This window comes from Peromyscus eremicus, chromosome 1 (assembly GCF_949786415.1).
Source record: "Peromyscus eremicus chromosome 1, PerEre_H2_v1, whole genome shotgun sequence".
NCBI classification, from domain to species: domain Eukaryota; kingdom Metazoa; phylum Chordata; class Mammalia; order Rodentia; family Cricetidae; genus Peromyscus; species Peromyscus eremicus.
The window spans coordinates 180,004,326-180,026,585 of record NC_081416.1 but is presented as its reverse complement, the minus strand read 5'-3'; the positions used below and the strand labels follow the sequence as shown (position 1 = coordinate 180,026,585).

At 39.7% G+C, this 22,260-nt stretch overlaps 1 protein-coding gene across 1 annotated transcript; it reads left to right on the top strand.

The window, feature by feature from the left end:
• The first annotated feature begins 6,807 nt into the window (after nucleotides 1–6,807).
• LOC131902608 (vomeronasal type-1 receptor 4-like) lies at nucleotides 6,808–7,764 on the top strand. The gene has a single exon (XM_059253622.1). It carries the CDS (start codon nucleotides 6,847–6,849, stop codon nucleotides 7,762–7,764), a length of 918 nt encoding a protein of 305 aa, XP_059109605.1. The 5' UTR covers nucleotides 6,808–6,846.
• Nucleotides 7,765–22,260: the final 14,496 nt, after the last annotated feature.

The window sequence follows — 22,260 nt, the reverse complement described above, 5'->3', positions numbered from 1 at the left end:
ACTTGGACTTTGACTGAAGAAATTTCTAATGCAGGTGTGAATACTAATAAAGGTATAGAAGTTTCATTTCTTTGACTTTTTATGAGAAAGTTTAGTTTTCAGCATTAAAATAAAAAATGTGCTTCTAGTTTTCTATTTGACTTAATTATCCTTTCTAATTAGTCTGTCTTTTTGCTGATTGTATTTTTGTTAGACTTTACCCTTTTAATATTTTAGTTTGAATTAATGGGGAGCTTATTAGCTATTTACTGTGATCTAACCAAGACTGACATTGTAGTTAAACTGACTATGGAACAGATGGGTGCAGTGGTGAAGGCATTTAATCACAGCATTCAGAAGGCGGAGGCAGGCCTTCTATGTGAGGGAGAATCAAGCTGGGTCCATATAGTGAGTTCCAGGCCAGCTAGAACTATACAGTGAGGCCTCAAAATGAATCTAATATGCAAAACCTGAAAGAGTATTTAAGAATGATATGATACATTCATAGGATTCTCAATATGCCACACATTCTTTTTGTGTGGTCTGAGTAGTAGCAAGTGGGAACTGAAGAAAAAGATCTTCTGAATTCCCACTAAAGCATTATATGGTTCTGCTTCCTCTTTAGGCTACATAGCCATTTCTATATCATTTGCATTATTTTTCTGTTGCTGTGATAAAAATGTCATGACCAATGCTATTGATAAAGAGTTAATTTGGCTCATGGTCTTAGAGGATTGGAGTTTGTGATGGCAGAGTAAAGGAGCAGCTGAGAACTCACATCTTGATCCACACCAAAATGTCAAAGTGATTCACACTTGGAATGGCAGAAGTCTTTTGCAACCACAAAGCCTACCTCAAATGACACAGCTCCACCAACATGTCGGGACCTCCTATACATTCCCTAACAATTCCACCAAATCTGGACCAAATTTTCAAGGAGATGAGTCTTTGGTAGACATTCTCATTCAAACCAAAATGTACATACAATGAATTTTCTTGAATCATGAGGAGTTTGTGGAATTCTCAGATGTTGAGATTTCATAGGACCTCTTAGCTAAATAGTCTCAGCCATAGGGGTCAAATGAAAACTATTTAAGAGCTGAATGGATGGATACTCTAGTGATCCCATCACCAGATTAGAAGGCTTTGACTAAAACACTTCAAAATGTCTTCTGTATTTACTTCTCCTCCCTCCCTGCCTAGGATGTGTCAAGGTCCTGACTTTACCTCAATTCACATCTCTTTCCATCTCCAGTCAGGGACGTCCTTCCTCCTGACACCTGTGGCACAAGCAACTACTGATGTTCTTTTGTAATTTATTCAACATGTCCATCTTGAGGGGTTCCCCAACTCTCTTACTAAAAATTCTCCATCAGCTTGAAGAAGACAGATACACTCTGCCTCCAATGTCATTTCTACTATGGCTCATACACGTTTGTAGAAACATGAAATATTCTCCCCAGAGGGAAAATATGAGAATCGGAGAGCACATGTTGGTTATGCCATATTCAGTAGAAAGACACTAGAGAAAAATCAGCATTTAATATCCTGGCTAGAAGCCAGGAATATCCTTGGGCCACCTGAAAACACTCTTCTCTCCAGATGTCACAGATGCCAAAAATGGTTGGGATTTCTGACCTAGGATCTATTTACAAATGATTTCATGTTTACTTCTTCAGTGGGAAAATATTAGAGTGACATAGAATTTAATTAAAGGAAAAATATTGTATCTAAGACAGTGAAATGTCTGTCCTGACTGGAGATTCAACATTCAGGTCAATCACCTTGTCAGGAGATTATGCCACAAAGAGGAAGGATCACCTCTAGGAAGGTGGGCTCACCTTAAGGCATGCTAAAGAGAGGGTCAGAGAAATTATCCCTGTGCTGAAATACTCTACTTTTCCTCCCCAGATTCCCTATCTCTAGCAAGGCTCTTGCTGAGCACACCATGGTGCTCTGAATTATTCTTTCTATCTCTGCTCTGAGCATGTTTACCCCACTGCTTGGCATTCTTTAGCCTATCACTAAGGCCCCACACCCCACCATGGGGCTGTCTGCCACTGTGTGAACAATTCCATGCTGGCTTAACTCAAGGTCATGGCTCTTTTCAATTCCCCTCCTTTGAGAAACTGCTGATATTTATAGGCAATTTATAGATTGCCTATTCTGGTATGTTTTTCTTTTCAACTTGAATAAAATCATCTTTCAGCTTCCATTTGATGGCTTCTTAAATTTTATTAATGAAATTAAGACCCACAGAAATAAAATCCGAATTGCTTTTTTATACTGTGGTGCCAATAAAGAGATCACCTAAAATTCTGGTGATAATAGTGTACATACAGTCTCACATCTCTCCCTACCCCAAGGGGAACAATACAGGAAGAACTGAGGATAGAAAAAATAAACAAAGAATGACAGACAGTCATCTTTCACAATTAGAATATTCACAATTAGAATATTTGTCCAGGCCCTTCTGGCTTTTAGAGTCTCCACTGAGAAAAAGGAGTAAATCTGGTAAGTCTGCCATTATATATTGCTTGGTCTTTTTTTAAACCAATCCCCAACTTCATCGTTTTACCTTGCAGTTTTTAACAATCTTTCTTTGTTCGGAACATTTAGTGTTTTGATGATCATGTACCAAAGGTACTTCCTTTTTTGGTTTAGTCCATTTGGTGTTCTGTATGCTCCCTGTACCTTGATATGCATGTACTTCTTTAGGTTTGGGATATTTTCTTCTGATTCTATTGAAAATATTTTCTGTGCCTTTGACCTGTGTTTCTTCCTCTTCCTCTATTTCTATTATTTTTATATCTGGTCTTTTTGTAGTGTCCCAGATTTCCTGCAAACCTACTTCTATCTAAGACAATAAAACCTATGGCCTTATATTGGAGACTAAACGGTCATGTTATATAGGCCAATAACCCAGCCAAGGTATTATGCACCAAAAGAGAAGAAACACCTCTAGAAAGGTGGGCTGACCTTAAGCCATGCTGAAAAAGATATTTGGAAAAAATTTCCCTTTGATGAAATGTTGTACTTTTCCTTCCCATATTCCCACACCCTAGGACAACTGTTACAGAGCACAGCTATGATGCTCTGAATTACCCTTCTTTCTTTCTCTGCTCTAAGCATGATTGACACAATGGTTTTTATTCTTTAGTATTTCTTCAAGTTCCACTCCCCAAAATGGGGCTGTCTGCCACTGTGTGACTCATCTCTGTTCTGGCTTACCTCAAGTTCATGGCTCTTTCCCAACACTTCTTAGGCCACATATGGGAAAATACAAGACTCCTAATGACATGTTGATGATCTTCCTGAAGGACTTCATGCCAGCATGATTTTGCAAGTATGAAACAGTACTGTACAATGAACCCCTCTGGAAATACATTCAACAATTCCCTTGATCTACCCTGGAGTGCACCTCTCCACCCCTGATGACAACACAAATTCAAAACTTAGATGCTCCCAAAGGAAACATGGGAAACTTTTTCTAACTTCTGACAGCTATTCCTTAGCATCCAACAAAGTCATAAACATCATTATAATTAACAAGTAGAAGGTAATAATTGTGATTTTCCTTGAGGACCAATTTTTTTTCCTTCATTGGAAGTATCCCAAAGTCTCTATACAAACACTGTCAGGACATCACAGATAACAAAGTAATGCACTCTCTGAGGGATCTTAGTCTAGATGAACAGTCCTTTTATGAGCACTGGAAATCTGAATTCCTTCAGTCATTTACACAGTGCTCCACCGAGTTATTGAAGAGGTAAGCATTTTCTTGGATCTGTCTCAGGGACAAGAAGATCTTAAAATGGAGAAGTGAGAGCTGGGTTTCTTTAATAAAGATTAAGAACTGGCTTTCATCTCTGTGAGCATCTCTAAAATTGCTGTGGCTGGACAGGTGGGATTCTTGTAACTGTAGATGTCTGCTTAACATTCTCTTCTCCCTACTGCAACTCTTCTGAAGTAAATATTAATGGTTAGAATACTTGCTTTTTTGTCTCTTCTTTACCTAATAATGTCAATGATTTCCTCATCCAAAGGAAATGTCTATTTCACAGCTTAGCACTTATCTGAAAAATGACATGAAATGTGACATCTCTATATAGTATGGCTGATTTTTAGCTGATGGATGGAGACTGACTGTTCCTCTGGAAAACAGTATATGAAGTAAGTTGCAGACTAAACAAGAGCTTTCAAAGACATGTTTCAAGTAAATGAGTTTCAAAAGAATCTGTGCAAATGGCTTAAGTGTGATAATGTATCAGCATATTTTGAGTGTGGCTAAGGGAAGCTGGAGCTGACTCACCAGCATCTCCAGCTTCTGCTTCTTCATAAAAAAGGTTAAGATACAGAAAATTATGAATAAATGAAATGCTTTGGGCCCTGGGGATTTTTCTGTATGTATGTGTATATTGAGTTCTTTATATTTTGGAAAACAGCCCACTGTCAGATGTGGAGTTGGTGAAGATCTTTTTCTATTCTGTAGAATGCTGTTTTGTTCTAATGACAGTGTCCTTTGCCTTACAGAAGCTTTTCAGTTTCTTTAGGTTCTATTTATTAATTGTAGATCTTGGTGTCTGCATTATTGGTGTTGTATTCAGGAAATTTGTCTTCTGTGCCAATTCATTCAAGGCTATTCCATACTTTCTTCTCTATCAGGTTCAGTGTAATTTGGTTTATGTTAAGGTCTTTGATCCACTATCCCTGGTGTGTGAGCTAGCTATCTGGAGCCCATTACCTGTGGTGGGATGCCTTGCTCAGCCTTAATGCAGTGGGGGAGGGCCTTGGTCCTGAATCAACTGAATGTACCACCAGCCTTTTGGAGGAGTGGATGGGGGTGAGTTGTGGGGCTCCTTTGGGGGTAGCATGAGGAAAATTAAGAGGGAATCTTTAGTTAGTATGTAAAATGAACAAAAAATTTTTCAATTAAAAAAACTGATCTTTAACTTACTTGAACTTGATTTTTGTATAGGGTGATAGATATGGATCTATTTGCAATCTTCTACATACCGACATTCATTTAAATGAGCACCATTTGTTGAAGATGCTTTCTTTTTGTCTATTGTATAATTTTGGCTTCTTTGTCAAAAATCAGGTGTCCATAGGTGCATGTATTTACATGATGAGTCTTTGATTTCATTGATTGAACTTTTTGTTTTTATGCCAATATCATGTGATTTTTATTGCTATATTCCTGTAGTAGAGCTTGAAATCAGGTATGATGATTCCTCATTAAGTTCTTTTATTGTACACTATTGTTCCTGCGGTTTTTTTTTGGTTTTTCATATGTAGTCGAGTATTGTTTGTTTGAGGTCTGTGAGGACTTGTGTAGGAATTTTAATGGAGATTTCATTGAATCTGTAGATAGCTTTTGGTACGATGGCCCTTTTAACAATGTTAATCTTACCAATCCATGAGCATGTGAGATCTTTCTATCTTCTGATATCTTCTCCAATTTCTTACTTCAAAAACTTGAAGTTCTTGTCATATACGTCTTTCACTTGCTTGGTTAGAGTTACACCAAGTTATTTTATTATTTGTGACTATTTTGAAGGGTGTTGTTTCCTTGATTTCTTTCTTGGCATGTTTATCATTTTTATATAGGAGGGCTTCTGATTTGTTTGAATTTATCTTGTATCCAGTCATTTCACTAAAGGTATTTATCTGCTAAAGGAGTTCTGTGATGGAACTTTTAGGGCTGCTTCTGTATATAAGGACATATATGTGTAAATGGAGGTTCATATTTGTGATCAGAAAACTGGTTACTTTTTTGAAATATTTTGTATTCTATCACTTTGATGATCTGTATAAAATTTTCTCAAAAGCTGATTGCTTCTTTATTTGCTACTTACTTTACTTACATGATTTTATAAATTATAAATTTATATTCTTATTCTTTTAAAGATATAGTAATTTTACTTTATGCATCTAGTGTTTTAACTGCCTGTATGTCTGGCACCACATTTGTACAGTACCACAAAAGCCATGAGAGGACATTCAACTTGGGGAACTGAAGATACAGATGGATGTCAACCACCAAATGGGTGCTGGATTTGAACATGAGTCTTGTGCAGATCCATCTCTCCAACCTCAAATTTGTAATTACTAACACATTTGGTCCCTAGGGCCCAAAGAATTTCATTTATTCATAATTTTTTGTATCTTAACTATTTTTATGAGAAAGCAGAAGCTGGAAATGTTGAAGATGCTGGTGAGTCAGCTCAAGCTTTTTTTAGCCACACTCAAAATATGTTGATACACCATCACAGTTAAACCATTTGCACAGACAGATTCTTTTGAAACTCATGTCCTTGAAACATGTCTTTTAAAGCTCTTGTTTAGTCTGCAATCTGCTTCATACATTGTTTTCCAGAGGAACAGTCAGTGTCTATCCATCAGCTAAGAAGCAGTCATCCTATATATAATTGTCACATTACATGTCATTTTCAGATAAGTGCTAACTGTGAAACAGACATTTCCTTGGGATGAAGAAATCAATGTGCTAAGATGGAAGATGCTGCATTTAAAGGATGCGAAAATGTGTTCCTATGTTTGTTGTTCATATATTCATATGCCCTACTGTGTTATCGTGGGTGCCATGTTGACCAAGAAAAATACAGCTGTATCACCAATACCCTTCCATCATAAGGTGAGGGAAAGTACATGAAGTACAAAATAATAGTCTGAGTTGTCTATGCCGTGTTTTGCAGGATAAGCTCCTGTACAGTGATACAATAGTGTCTCCCTTCATAGAAGATGTAAAGACTCAAATCATTCATTATGCTCAGACCATTGAGAAGTGTTTTCAAGACAGCAGTGTTCCTCCTGGTCATCACTCCGGTCTGCACAGAAGTCCTCTCCATGTCCTCTCAGAGTAAAGCTCTAAAAACCACTGAGGAATTGACTCTCCAGATGTTTGTGCTTTTTGAAGTTGGGATTGGGACTGTGGCCAACATTTTTCTGTTTGTCCACAATTTCTCTCCCATCTTTACTGGCTCTCGACTGAGGCCCACACAGGTCATTGTCACCAACTTGGCTGTGACCAATGCCTTCCTTCTCCTTGTCACTGCATTTCCAAGCAACATCATGGTTTTTGTTCCCAGGAGTCCTCCAAGTAACCTCCGATGCAAAATTGTGTTCTTCATTCGCCTGGTGGCTCGAAGCATGAACATGTGCTCCACCTGTGTCCTGAGCATCCATCAGTTTGTCACTCTTGTTCCTGGTCACTGGGGTAGGCTGATGCTCCGAGGAAGAACCCCTGATGTCCTGAGTTATTCTTGTTACAGTTGTTGGTTGTTCAGTATCTTAAATAATGTCTACATTCCAATCAAAGTCACCGGTCCACAGAGCACAGGCAATGACACTCACAATCAAAGCATGTTTCTCTGTTCCACATCTGGATTCACTCTAGGCATTGTCTTCTTGCATTTGGCCCATGATGCCACATTCATCAGCATCATGGTCTGGACCAGTGTCTCCATGGTGATTCTCCTCTATAGACATCACCAGAGAACACAGCACATCATCACTCCCACTCAGAACCACAGAGGCCATGCTGAGACCAGAGCAGCCAAAACCGTCCTGATAGTGGTGATCACATTTGTTGACCTGTACCTCCTAAATTTTATTTGTATCATCTTTCACACTGTTTTAACAGACTGGGGTCTCTTGTTGAGGCACGTAGGTGAAGCTTTGACTGCAGGCTTCCCCACACTTTCTCCCATCCTGTTGATCTTTAGGGATCCTAAGGATCCTTGCTCTGCGCTCTTCAACTGCTGAAAACCACAGTCAAAAGGCCAAACACAGAAAACAGCTTTACCAACAGTCATAAACACTCTATAGTAAATAATGGTTTGAAAAGTCTGTCTTTACAAAAGGGATATTGTGACTCACTACAGGCATCCCAGCACTGGGAAAGTTAATCCAGGAGAAATGCAATGTAATTAATGTATCTCAGAGCTATAGAATGAGATACTGGACAACCTCTGATACAGAGCTGCAGTCTCATAACTCTCTAACCACCTCCAACCATAGAGAAAGTAGAACATAGAAAAGAATGAACAAAAGAAAAAATAAACTAATTCAAGGAAGGACTTATAGAAAGAGGAGCCAGGTATCATTTAACTTGACACTTACCTTATCTAGTCACTGTGTTAGTCTTGATGTATTAGAAGATCCCATGTACCTCAATAAATCCATGTACTTGATCATCTTCCCGTTTCCAGTGGGACTGTGCACACATGACTAGTTTGTCATGTGAGGAGTTTATACCAATATTTTCTCATGTAAACGAGGCTAATAACCTTATGTATTGGCGTATTGTTGTCAATGGACAGATGTAAATTTCACAGTTGAAAACAGAGATTTGTGCTTGTCATAGACACATATAAGGTAGCAGAACAATAAATATATGTCCTCCTACTCCTTGTGTCTTTTTCCCCATGTATTTATCTTAAATGTCGGCATGTTGGATAGGGAGAGTATGGTGCATTAAAAGGTTGCTTCTCACACATCCAGGCAAACATTCTTTCATTTTCCCTAAAGAAATAGGCTATGGGTATAAATATCAATAAATGTGTGGAAGATTCATTTCTAGGATTCATCCCATGAGTTTTTACATTTCATCACTGAAAATCAAAACGAAGACCCTAGTTTCCTATTAAGTCTTACAGGACTTCATCTTACCCTGATTATTCTCTTTCTCCTGATAGTATATTCTATGGTTGATTTCATCACACTTTACCCTTTTAATATTATATATTTCAGTTATTGGTGAGTCTTTTGGGAATTTAGGGTGACCCACAGAATAATCATATTATAATTAGATCAACTGTGGACCCCTTCATTAGATATTGAAGAATGATTTGATAAATCTATCTCACCTCTAGTATGCCATACTCTGCTGTAGGATTCTCTCAGCAGCAGCAACAATGATCAGACAAGAAAGAGTATAGCTCCATCCTACAATAAGGATTGTTCATAGTTGTCTCCCACCTACCTCTGTGTGTGTGTGTGTGTGTGTGTGTGTGTGTGTAATCTTCTTTTGATGAGGCATGAGAAATCTTAAACATTCTCACATGATTTGTGTCTAGCCTGTCACTCTGGATTCAACTCTATTTCTTCTGTCCAGCATACACCATGAGTTACTTCTATAATCACCTGGAAAAAGTCTTCATGTACAGTCTGCAATTTTACAAAGGATCTAAAGCCTTTGAGTAGACAGTCATGTTTTGTGTGAGCTCACTGAGATTCTGGCTCTGGAGATGGTGTTTTCCCCTCACACTTCAGACATAATAAGCACAGTGGTTTTAATATGTCCTTCAAAATCCCCTCCCTGAGTAGGATAGCATTTAACTCTGTGACAAGCATCAATGTGAACAGCAAAACAGGCCAAAGGAAATGCATTGTGTCCTTAAGAACAGTTGAGAGGCATACTGTTTCCAGCAGAGGGGGCTATTGTTTACCTCAAGATATAATGATGTCTGCAATAGAAACAGCTAATGGGCTGCTCATCCATCTAGAGGATTGAGTGGATCATCTGACCAAAACTCCTCAGCCATTAACTTAAGATGACATTTTATCAGGGCTTCCCTTTCCTTTTTTCTGTTGGGTGTTGTAAATTTCTTTTTTTTTTTACGTGTACGCTTGTTTTTATTTTGCTTTCTTCACTTAGTTCAAGACTTCTTTTATATTTTAATTGAAAATAAATTTTTACATGCAATATATTATGATCATGTTTTCCCCTCTCCCAACTCCTCCCCACCTACTCAAATTCACCCCCTTTCTCTCTCACATTATAAAACACACATCAAAACACAAAAACAACAATATCAAAACAAAAATATGATCAAACAAAAGGAGAAAAATTACCAAAACCACAAGGAACACGGATGCAGAGGCACACACTTTGCATACACAGAAATCTCTTGAAAACCAAATGAGAAACCTGTAGTTGGAAGTTTTCCTGTGTCCCGGCTGGCCAGGGGTCAGGACAAACTTCTCCCACTTATGTCCCCCAAATAAACAACAGAGGCTTATATTAATTATAACTGCTTGGCCATTAGCTAAGGCCTATTACTGACTAGCTCTTACACTTAAATTAACCTATAATTCTTATTTATGTTAAGTCACATGGCTTTGTGCCTTTTCTCAGTTCTGCCTTGTCATCTTGCTTCCTCTGTGTCTAACTGGCAACTCCTGACTCAGCCTTCTGCTTCCCAGAATTCTCCTCATCTGCTTACCCCACCTATACTTCCTGTCTGGCTACTGGCCAATTAGTATTTTATTTATCAAGATGTTGTAAATTTCGATTGATGATATTTTGCTGTATTTCTGCTTCTTCTCTCCATGTGCTATTTGCATTCAATGGAAACCGCAAGCATGCTTATGAGAGAACATTTCCTGGATGGAACAAGGCAGAAAATATTGCTAGCTGACTTTTGTTTTCATTGAGGATTGATGGGGAACATGGAAAGCTTAGCAATCTCACATTATGTGTATTAGTAACATTAGTTTATTGCATTATGCTATGCATGCTGTTTGAATTAAACATTTTTAAAAGTAACTTGCTAATTGTATCAAATGTTCATCCTGTGAAGGAAAGATAGGAAATGAAAAGGCAACAGGATGTAGGAAAAAGATGATGGAAAGGTGTTAAAAAGGAAATATTTTAGCAAAGAAGGATTTATGCATAAAGATTAAGATGGCAAATTGTTTCCCCAGCATCAGTTAGAAAGCTGGAAACCCTTGCCAAGTCTAAGTACAGCATGAATTGAATGGGAAAGATGAGATGTCAATATGGCATCTGTTATCTTAACTTTCTAAACTCAAAGTTTGACACACTGAAGTCATTGGAGTTCTCTGAAAGTAATGATCCGTCCATGGTAAGTTTTTCGAGTTCTGCTTTAAAGGAACAAAATTTCCAATCAGTTGGTGTGTATTAAAAGGTGTTAGCTTCTCCCCAACTCTATCTATATAAATACTACCCAGGAGTGAATGATATCAGACTTGGCTGGAGATATGGCTGAGCAGTTAAGAGAGTTGTTTTTCTTACAGAAGGCCAACGTTCAGTTCAAAGGACCTATGTGATGGCTCACATCCATCTGTGGTTCCAGTTCCAGAGATTCAATGTCCTCTTTTTGACACACAGGGTGCTAGGCATGCAGTGGTGCACAGACATACATTCAAGCAAACATTTATACATATCAAATAAAAATAATATGGAAAATACCAGACTGATACAAGTGCCCTCCTGGGTTCTCAATAAGGATACTGGCAAGCCTATACTGCTGTGGACAGTGGGATTAAGAAGGGGTGATCCTCCAAGGTCAACTAGCTCCTGAAGGAATATGGAACATCTCATAAAATATCCTGTATCCTTGTTAAGTCACCTGCCCCCTAATTCAGGGAGGCCATGGAGACTCTATTAGGTAGACTCTAACCAGTGTCCAGTCTACAAAGTTGACGTTCAAGATAGAGAAGACTTTCCCTCCATGATCCCAAGCAAAGCCATGATCCAGCAAGGCTTTTGACATGTTCTCACCTAGATGGATCATCTTGTAGAAGAAAGGCTAAAAGAACTAGAGGTTCCTGCAAGACCAATTGGTCCTGAGGAAAGTATCTTCAAGTAGTCTCAATCTTTAAGAAGTAAAGGGTTAACTTTAACCCTGATGTAGCTTAAACACACAAGATGAAACTCTAACAAAAGCCTAAGCTATTTTTCTTTAAACTCAAATAATTTAAACACAAATAATTTGATCTCATGGGTGATGTTGTTATCAGCAGAAAGCCTGCATGTGAACAACCAGCTTAAAATTCCAGTATGGACAGGGAAGGGAGAAGGGATGTCCCAACACAAGTTGAAGGTGGTGGGTGGATGGTAGGGATGTAGAGTCATTTTCTTTGTGATATAAGAGCTGGCCATCTCCCCATGCATGAACCAAAACCCATAAACCTGTGGGCAGCAGTATTGGACTTATGGGGTAATTAAAATAAAAAATGACTTGAATTAAGAGATTAAATGCATTGGAAGGAGCAGAAAAATGCTGGGGAACCTGTGGGGGTGTGTATGATATAGTTTCAATAAAGTTTTCAACAAATACAAAACAAATCTCTTCCATTGCTCTCCAACTGTTTTGAGATAGGGTCTTGCTGTGCCAGCAGTGTCTGGGATTATAATTCTTGTTTATGAGAGGCTGGCTTCAGTGTGATGGCCTTTTGTACTGCTTTTCCCATGCTAGTGTTACAGTCACATACCCTGCCTGATTCTCTATCTTTCTTAATATTACTAATTCTTTGTGAATTTCATTCAGTGTTTTTGATCATATTCAGCTTCCTCATCAAACTCTGCCCACATCCATCTCTGCCCTACCAATACAGTTATAATTTTTCTTGTGTTCCCATCAACTCCATTTTATGTGGCATTCTTCTTCTGGACAGGACCTTCCCACAGTGTGTCTGACCTACTGGGCTCGCATTATTAAGGAACCGAATCTCCCCCAGCAATTAGCAATTACAATACCTCCTTAGCTAGTGGTGGCACTTTGTGCCAGCCATTGCCTCTTTATGCTGGGATATTATCCGTGTCTACATTTTCACTTGCTTTGACAAGTACCATGACTAAAATAAACTCAGAAGGAAAGAGTTTACTTGGCTTTAGTTTACAGTCCATCATCAGGAAGCCAATGCAGGACCTCAGGGCAAGAACCTAGAGGCAGTGACAGAACAAGAGACCATGGAAGAAGGCTGTCTACGGATTTGTTCACCAGACCTTGCTCAGCCTACCTTCATATCTCACCTAGACCACTTGCACAGGTATGGTACTGCCCCTGGGGTTTAGTGTCTGCCATATCAATTATTGTTGAAGAAAATGCCCCCACAGATTTGCCTACAAGTGACCTGATTGAGGCCTTTTTTTCAACTGAGGTTCTTCTTCCCAGATAACTAGTTTCTGTCATGGTGATGAAAAACTAACCAGGATGGTTGGGCTTCAGCTTGCATGGCTCTTCTGCATTCTGTCGCAATCCTTGTGAGTACTGCCCTGTGTACTGCCCTGATATATCCCCTGTGGTTATTATCCATCAGCAATGGCTCTTAAACATATCCCACTTCATATTTTCTTATTCTTGAACCTTGGTAGAAGAGGTGTGATATGTACATCCAAGTCAGGTCTGAGCACTCCTGTCTCCTATTTTCTTCCCACAAACTAGTGTATAATTCCTGTCTTGGTTGATATATACTGCAGGAATCTTCTCTGATGATGACTGAGAGATACATTGATGTGTGAGTTTTAGCAATAGATCAATAAGAAATGTTTTAATACTATGTTCATTTAGCAGAATGTTAATATAAGTTTCTCTCTTGGGACCTATCTACCCACAGGTTCTTAGTCCTGTTAATAGTGCCAGGTATGGGTTCTATTGCATGGACTAGGACTGAGATCTAATCAGAAAGTGGTTGGTTACTCCCCAGACATTCATGCCACTATTGCACCAATGGGCATAGATCACAAGGTTAGTCATTGTTGTGGCTAGCAGGGTTCATAACCGGGTGGGGTTTCTGATTACTTTTCTACTCCAGTACCATGCATAGTACCTTCCAACCCTATGAAAGTTAGATTGCTCCATGTGACTTGTTTATCTTGCTTTCTTGTAGCATCCCAGACATCTGTCTGGTATAAGAAACTTGCAGGTGAGCACTAGCTCCATTTCTCCATGTTCTGTGAGTCCATCTTCAAGTATCAAGTTTTGGAGACTTGCCCAAAGTAATGACAATAGTCTTCAGTGCTTGAAGGTCTATGAGAGTCAATTGGCAAACATTTGAAAATGAGGTGACCAATTCCTGGAACTGGGGGTTCTTGTTAACATGAGGTATCTAGTTGGAGTATTGTCCCCCTAATATAGTGTAACTCTCCAGACTCTGTGACAAGCAGAAATGTGAACAACAAAACAGACTAAGGTCAAAGGCATTGCATCCTTAAGAACAGCTAGGGGGTAAAGGTAGTTGTTGATTAATCTCAAGATGTGAAGATGTCTCTAATGGAAACAGCTGATGTGATACTAATTTATCCAGAGCATAGAGGGCACCATCTGTCTAAACACCCTCAGCCCTCACCTTAAAAGGACAACTTTAGCAGGGCTTTTTTCTTTTTTGTTTTTGTTGGATGCTGAAAACATCAGTTGGATGATGTTTTGCTGTCTTGCTGCTGCTTCTCTTCATCTGCCATTTATACTCAATGGAAACCATAAGTATGCCTATGGGGGATCATTTCCTAGACTGTACAAGGCAGAAAATAGTGTTGCCTGTCTTGTGTTTTCTGTGGGGTCTGCTGGGGAAAATATAAATCTCATAATTAAACAATATGTGTATAGGTAATCACATCATACTATGTATGTAGTTTGTATTCAACTTCCCGTTTGAACTGAATTTGTTAAATGTTACTGTGTCTCTTGATATAAAGTAAGAAATAAAAACAAAAAGAAATAAGGAATAGATAAAAGGAAATCTTGAAAAGGTGTGAGAATGGAAATATTTTTTAATCAAAGAAGGATTTAAGTACATTTTGGCTGGATGATTTTCCAGAGTGCGAAGGAAAGCTGGCAACCCTTACCATGTTATGAAGGTCTGGGTATGTAAGAGGAATGTTAGAAATGAGATGTAGTTTCTCTCTCTCTCTCTCTCTCTCTCTCTCTCTCTCTCTCTCTCTCTCTCTGTCTGACCCATGCTTGGGAATCAAGATATAAGCTCTCAGGTATCCCTACCGCCACTGTCTTTGATCCACTCTCATGGACTCGAACCATCTGGAAACACGAGGGCAGTTATCTCCCTTCTTTTGTTAGGTTCTTTGGTCATGGTGTTTTGTCACAGCAATAGAGACCCTACCCAAGAAACATAATTTTGAATCTTTCTATTACACTGTGTGTATGTTGCACACATGTGCACATGTGTCATGGCTTGCATATGGAGGAGGTTAAAACAAATAAAGGGAGCCAGTTCTCCCCTTCAATCTCGTGAGTCCAAGTAATGATCTTAGGCTTCAGACCATATGGTTAGTTCTATTTTCAGACTTTAAGATATTCCCCTATGTGTTTCCCTTGATTCTGATTGTGGCAGCTGAAGAACACTCTCCTTGACTAGGGAAAGCACTGCCTTTGACCTCACAAACCAGGTCAACAGAGTGGGTGTTGCTTTGTCAGTAATTCACATGGCCTTTGAGCAGGGTAAATTAAGATAGATTGTGCTGGAATGCCAAGATATGTGTCCTGATGTCACAGTGTCTGGTTAGACACTCTACAAGTCACAGCAGAAGTGCTGAGATGGGAAAATGGGTCAACAGTCTCTTTCTACTGGATCACTTAGAGTCACCGTGAGTCTGGCAGTGGTGTGGACATTGGAGAGAACATAGTTAACTATGTCGCCCATCTCTGACTTCAGTCTGCATGTCTCAGCAATAGTGTGAGATGGCATAAGTGGAATGTGTTACCCAGTGCTGGACACTGAGCTATAACTCTGACCAAACAGGCAGATGTGGCCATGGGTGCCTAAAGTGGCAAAACTATCTCTGAGGGTAACCTAGCACTCTCTTGATTGCATGAGATATTGATCCACAGGAGAGAATTCAAGTCCAATAATACCACACTTTGGCTTCCATCCTTAAACTCCTTTTATTAATGAAACTAAGAATCCCAAGAAAGGATTCACAATTTCCATTTTGCACTCTAGCAAAGATAAAGAGATTATTCCAAATTCCAGTAACAATGTAATATATTCACAGATGAATACATAAATAAGTATATGTACTTTTAATAATAAAATGTTACTGAAAGTACACTGTAGGTTTCTGATCCTCTCCATCTTCATCTGTGGCTCCCATTGGCTTTTGGTGCACATCCACTCATGATATGAGATAAAAAGAGCTCCCCAAACCAAGCAAATCCCTCCAGGACACAGCTATTGAAGTTATAGATAGCCAGACCTGCTGAATTGCATGAAGGGACTGGTCCTATGAAACAATAACTACTGGATCTCCATTACTTGGGGCAACAGCAGGATATCCAAGAGTTTTGGTGAGTGTACTGACTGGTTTTGTGTGTCAGCTTAACACAAGCTAGAGTCATTAGAGTAGGGAGCCTCAGTTGAGGAAAGGCCTTGATAAGATCCAGCTGTAAGACATTTTCTCATTTAGTCATCAATGGGGGAGGGCCCAGCCCATGGTGGGTAGTATCATCCCTGGGCTGTTGGTTCTGGGTTCTATAAGAAAGTAGGCTGAGAAAGCCATGAAAGCAAGACAATAAGCAGCTCGACCCCCCCCCCCATGGCTTCTGCATCAACTCCCATCTCCTGGATCCTGCCTTGAGTTCCTGTCTGACTTCCTTCAGTGATGAACAGCAATGCTGAAGTGTAAGCCAAATAAACTCTTTCCTCCCCAACTTGCCTTTTGGTAATGGTGTTTCATCACAGCAATAGAAACCCTGACTAAGACAGTGAAGGTCCAGTGATGAAGGTGTGCCAGAGTCCTTGAATCAGACCAATGACTCAATGCAATGAATATTTTGTGGGTAGGGCTGATTGGACAAAAGGGTATACTGCATGATGCATTGCAGCTCCCAATGCCACCAGGAGGAAGTGATGGAAAGACAGAGGAATAAGGTGGGTTTTTTGTTTGTTTTGTTTTTAATTAATTTTGGGGTGTTCTTTTGGGGAAGAATGGTGCAGGGGTGAGGAGTAGATATGGAGGACTGGGGTGTGTGGGAGAATAAGGTGCATGATGTGAAATTCCCAAAGAATCAAAAAGAATTATGTTTTAAAAAGAAAGAAAATAAATCACATACAACCAATTGAATAAAAAAAGTCCAAAGTTCAGAGTCTCCCCTGACACTCAAGGCAATCTCTTAACTGTAACCCACTGTAAAGTCAAAATAAAAAAGCAGATCACATACTTCCCACATACAATGCAAGGATATACATTACCAGTTCAAAGGGGAAGAAAGGGAGCATAGTGAGGAAATACTGGACCAAAGCAAGACTGAAAACCAGCTGAATAATCTCCAAACTGCATCTCCATGTCTGATATCAAAGCACTTTTTGGATCTCTAACTCCATTTGACTTGTTGATTGCCACACTTCACTTTGGGGCTGGTTCCATGTTTATTATTCGGCTTTACTTGGCAGGTATCCCATGATTCTGGCATCTTCAATATCTTGGATTCTCCAAGGTGATCCAGACTTCACCTTCATACCTTCAGACATTGGCCTTGGAGGGCCTCCATACAGACACCCAAGGCATCTTGGCCTCAGAGGCTTTCATTAGTCCTGAAGGCAGATTCTGTAACCCCTTACTTGTATCCTTGACTCTAAAGTCAAAACCACATGGCAGAAGCTGCCAAATTCTTCTGCTTGCTGGAGTTGAAACTTGCCCCCTCCTTCAAATACAGTTCACAAGCTTTCTGTTTTCAGTTCACTGCCTAAACTTAGCTGTACTAGAACTTGCTCTGTAGACCTAGCTGGTCTTGAACTCAGATATCTGCCTGCCTCTGCCTCCTGAGTGCTGGGATTAAGGTGAGTGCCATCAAACCCAGCTCTAATCTTTTCTTTAATTCCTTTTCACAAGGTGGAAGCTTACCTGGGTGGAATCATGCCCTGAGGTCACTACTCCCTTGATTCCATTTAGCACCATGGTTTTCCTTGTACTCTTTATCTCTTTAAGCACCAGAATTGACTCCATTACAGTTCCTGGTGCTCCTTTCCTCCCTAAACCACACAGATTATATTTTTCCTTTCTCAGCTTGCTCATTTTCATAAGCATGGTCACTAATAACCAAGCAATACAGTCAATTTTAGGCTGCCTTAAATTCTCTGCCAAAGTTTTAATCCATAATTCTTCAATTTAGCCTCACATAGACTTTTTTGGACAATGGCAGAAAGCAGCCACATTCTCTGCTAAAATAGAGAATAGTGTCTTGATCACATACTAGTATTCTTCTCCTCTGAAACCTCTTAAGCCAGGTTCCCACAGTTCAAATCATCATTAACTCAACAGTAATCAGTGCTTCTACTAGTATGGCCTATTAAGGCACATTTAAAGCACTCAGCTACTTTCCTAATCCAAAGCCCCAAAGTCCACATTCCTCAAAACAAAAGCATAGTGTAGCTAGAGTTTTCCTGCCTGGCCCACAGTCAGGACAAATCTCTGTCACCCGCCAGTCCCACAGCCGCTCAGACCCAACCAAGTAAACACAGAGACTTATATTGCTTACAAACTGTATGGCCATGGCAGGCTTCTTGCTAACTGTTCTTATATCTTAAATTAATCCATTTCTATAAATCTATACCTTGCCATGTAGTTCGTGGCTTACCGACATCTTCACATGCTGCTTGTCATTGCAGGGGCTGGCAGTGTCTCCCCCCCCCACTTTCCTGTTCTCTCAATTCTCCTCTCTGTTAGTCCCACCTATACTTCCTGCCTGGCTACTGGCCAATCAGTGTTTTATTTATTGACCAACGAGAGCAACACATTTGACATACAGACCATCCCACAGCACTTCACCTCTTCTTTTTTTTTAAAGGAAGGTTTTAACTTTTACACATCTCCAAAGCCAGCTTGGTATATTTGGGAATTTGGGCATAGCTTCTCTTACTACTTCCTGCTGGAGGGGGACGCTGTATCTTATGGAGACACAAAGAAAATTTTAGGATTATGGAGTAGTCCGTGAGGGTGTATTGCCTGAGCCAGTTGCCTTGAAATGGTTCTGAATGTTGGATCATCTGGGCCTTGATGTCATCGGAGACCTTTCAGGGGGTCTTGGCTGGTCAAACCTGATGTATCTTAATCTGGAACAAATCCATAGCCTCTGGCTTTCTGTAGAAACAAAAGCAGAGCCTCCTTTCCAAAGCAACATATCCTTACATCCAAATTTTGAAGTCAAGGTACCTTTAAAATATACATATTGGTTTAACTCAACATCTTTTATGATCAAACATTTTTCTGCAGTTAAAAATCCCAAAGACAACACAATCCAGATTCTCTGTGTAATATTCATCTTTATGTGGCTTATTTTTTATATTAATTTTACTGTCTCTGTAAAGACTTTATTTTTTAAAACTATGTATTTGTTTATATAACTGTATATATCACCCAGTCCCTGGTACCAAGTTCTGTCTTAGGATTTCAATTTTTGTGAAGGGACACAATGACCACAGCAACACTCATTAAAGGAAAGCATTTAATTGGGTTTGATTACAGTTCAGAGGTTTAGTCCCTTGTCAACATGGTAGGGAGCATGGTGGCATGCAGGAAGACATGGAACTGGAGAAGGAGCTGACAGTTCTACATCTGGATCCTCAGGCAGCAAGCAAAGAGAGAGACACGGGGCCTGGCTTGAGCAATTAAAACCCCAAAGCCCACCCCCAGTGACACACTATCTCCAACAAGGCCACACCTCCCAATAATGCCACTTCCTATGAACACCCATAGGTGCCATTTTCATTCAAACCCCCACAGCGGCATAGAGTTGATTTTTGAAAAGCACTTGCCTATGTATGGCCTCTGTTTGCCAGTCTCCCTTTCTATCCAGATGGAGGCAGGTTTCTTGTATTTGTCATTGAAAGTTACCAAGGAAAGCTGGCATCACTAAAATGAAGACCTGATACAGATGGGGGGATTTATCTTCTGGCATTTTTTTATTATTTACACTAGGAGAGAAAAGGGAACAAACATGATCAATGATACAGTCAGAAAAGGGCAGCAGATATTAAAGTACATGTACATAGCAATAGCCACTCCAGCCTGTGTATGGGTAAGGGGAGACAATGTAAATGGCAGGAATCCCGGGTAGATTTAATTTTCCATGATCTAACAGTAGATTCTATAGAAAATACCTTAAAACAAATTCATGGAGGGCTAGAGAGGTAGCTCCACGGCCAAGAGCATATATTAATCTTCCAGAGAACTTGAGTTTGTTTCCCAACACCAGTATCAGGTGACTCACAGCTGTCTGTAACTCCTGCTCCAAGGAATCAAACTCCATCTTCTGGCCTTCTTAGGAAATGCACTCATGTGTACACATCCATGCTCAGTCACACACATACACATGCAGAAAAGCTTGAGACAAACACAACAAACTGATGAACTAGGTTCTTCATGACCTAAATTTTATCTATGAACTCTAGGGGTTTGATTATAAGCTTTGAAGACTGGCAAAGGTCATGAAGGCAAGAAGTGTTAGAACCTGATTAGCAGGGAAGCACCTATATCCCACATAACAATCACTCAGTGTTGATACCCCCAATCTCCACCCCAGGACCCAAAGTACAGTGTACGAAAGATGTGTCAGTTTCTTGGCAAATATTTGGAGCCATAAAATATCGATTCCATTTGAAAAAATAGTTCCCCATCATGAAGAACAGTAGATCATTCAAGTACTTTACCGAGAGAGAGACCATTTGAATCACACACATACACACACACACACACACACACACACACACACACACACACGCACACGCACACGCACACGCACACGCACACACACACACACACACACACGTGTATATAGCAGAGAAAAACTGTGGAGTGTCAAGTTTGTATCTGTTTCTCAAAATCTAATAGGTCTTATAATAATAAACCTGGAGCCAGACATTGAGGTAAATGCTGAAAGATCAGAGAGACAAAGAGACAAGCCACTGCCACTCACCTTTCCAACTCCAAGAATTCTCTGTTTGAAAACCTCTGACTTCTCAGCCAAAAACCTCTCAAGCCAAAAGGCCTCTAGCCAAAAAAGGCTTCAGCTGAAAAGGCTGAGTTCCTGTCTCATCACGACTTATGTACCTTTCTCTGTCCAGCCATATTACTTCCTTCCTAGTGCTGGGATTAAAGGCCCATGACTCCCAAGTACTGGGATTAAAGGTGTGTGCCATCACTGCCTGGCTCTGTTTCTCTCCCATGCAGAGTCAATCTCATGTAGTTCAGGGTGGATTTGAACTCACAGAGATTCAGAAAGATCTCTGCCTCCCAAGTGCTAGGATTAAAGGTGTGTGCCACCACTGCCTGGCATCTATGTTTAATCTAGTGGCTTGTTCTGTTCTCTGATCTTCAGGCAAATTTTATTAGGGTACAACAAAATATCACCACAGTATCATATGAATCAGTTGGGTTTTCAATGTTAATTTAAGCACAGGGCATGAAAACAGTTGTATATGAGACTTAACATATCCTTTCATAGGGCCTCTCGCTCAGCCATCTGCTCCAGAACATCCATAAAGATCCATGGACAAGGCCAGTAGACAAGATATCAGAGATATTATCACTCCTTCTTTGTCTTTCCATATTATCTTTTCCCAGTTCTTTCAAAATCATGGTTAAATGGTGATGGCACCAGGAGTTTCTGTCTTTGAGAGTTGGGGGATTAAAGAGATAACTCTGGCAGCTTAAGACCACTAATATTCACTGTGCTTCTCATGTCACAGATACAGTGATAAAAGTATCTACTAGGTTAATCTATCCAGAAAAAGACAGCTGACTAAAAGCATATAGCAACCTGGTTAGAACTGAAGGACTCCACACTGTGTCAGTCAAATCAACACCAAACAGATTCACAGGGTAGCTCCATTTACTTAATATGATTAGTTGGAGAGATGAAGGACAGATTCCTGGATCCATGTACGAGGCTGTTTGAATTTGCTGGCATGGTTATGACTGGAATATAGGAGCATAGAGGAGAGCTTTATGTAGTGGGTTATATTTCTATACAGTGATGGTAATGGGATACACAAGTTAACAGGTAGTGGAACATGATATAGAATACACTGATTTGATTGAAGTAAATTAAACAAATTACACTTTACTTTGTTTATTTATTGTGTGTGGGCATGTGTGTACTCACATGTGTGGAGGCAGGAGTATAGCTTGCTGGTGTTAGTTCTTCCCTTCCATCATGTAAGTCCTGGGATTGAACTCAGGTTGTCAGTCTTGATGGCAAGTGCCTTAACTCACTGAGCTGTCTTGTTTGCTTTTATTATGGTCACCATCATGATCAATACAAGATACTGCAGTTTTGTCAATTTTAATATTGGTACAGGACTGTGGGAAGGTATACTAAGCCTCCACATTAATTTTTGTAATTAACTGTGAGTCTGTACCTCAATACAAAATATACAGACTGTTGTTTCCTATTCTATTACTTCAAACTCTTTCACTCTAACAGCTTTTTACTAGGATTTTTTTCCAGGTTTGGAAATGAGGTCAAATGGGTGAAATAAGTTCCTCAGTTTGGGGCTGGA

What these genes read in the sequence shown, in the direction of transcription:
- LOC131902608 (XM_059253622.1), top strand. Translation starts at nt 6,847, where the DNA reads ATGTCCTCTCAGAGTAAAGCTCTAAAAACCACTGAGGAATTGACTCTC.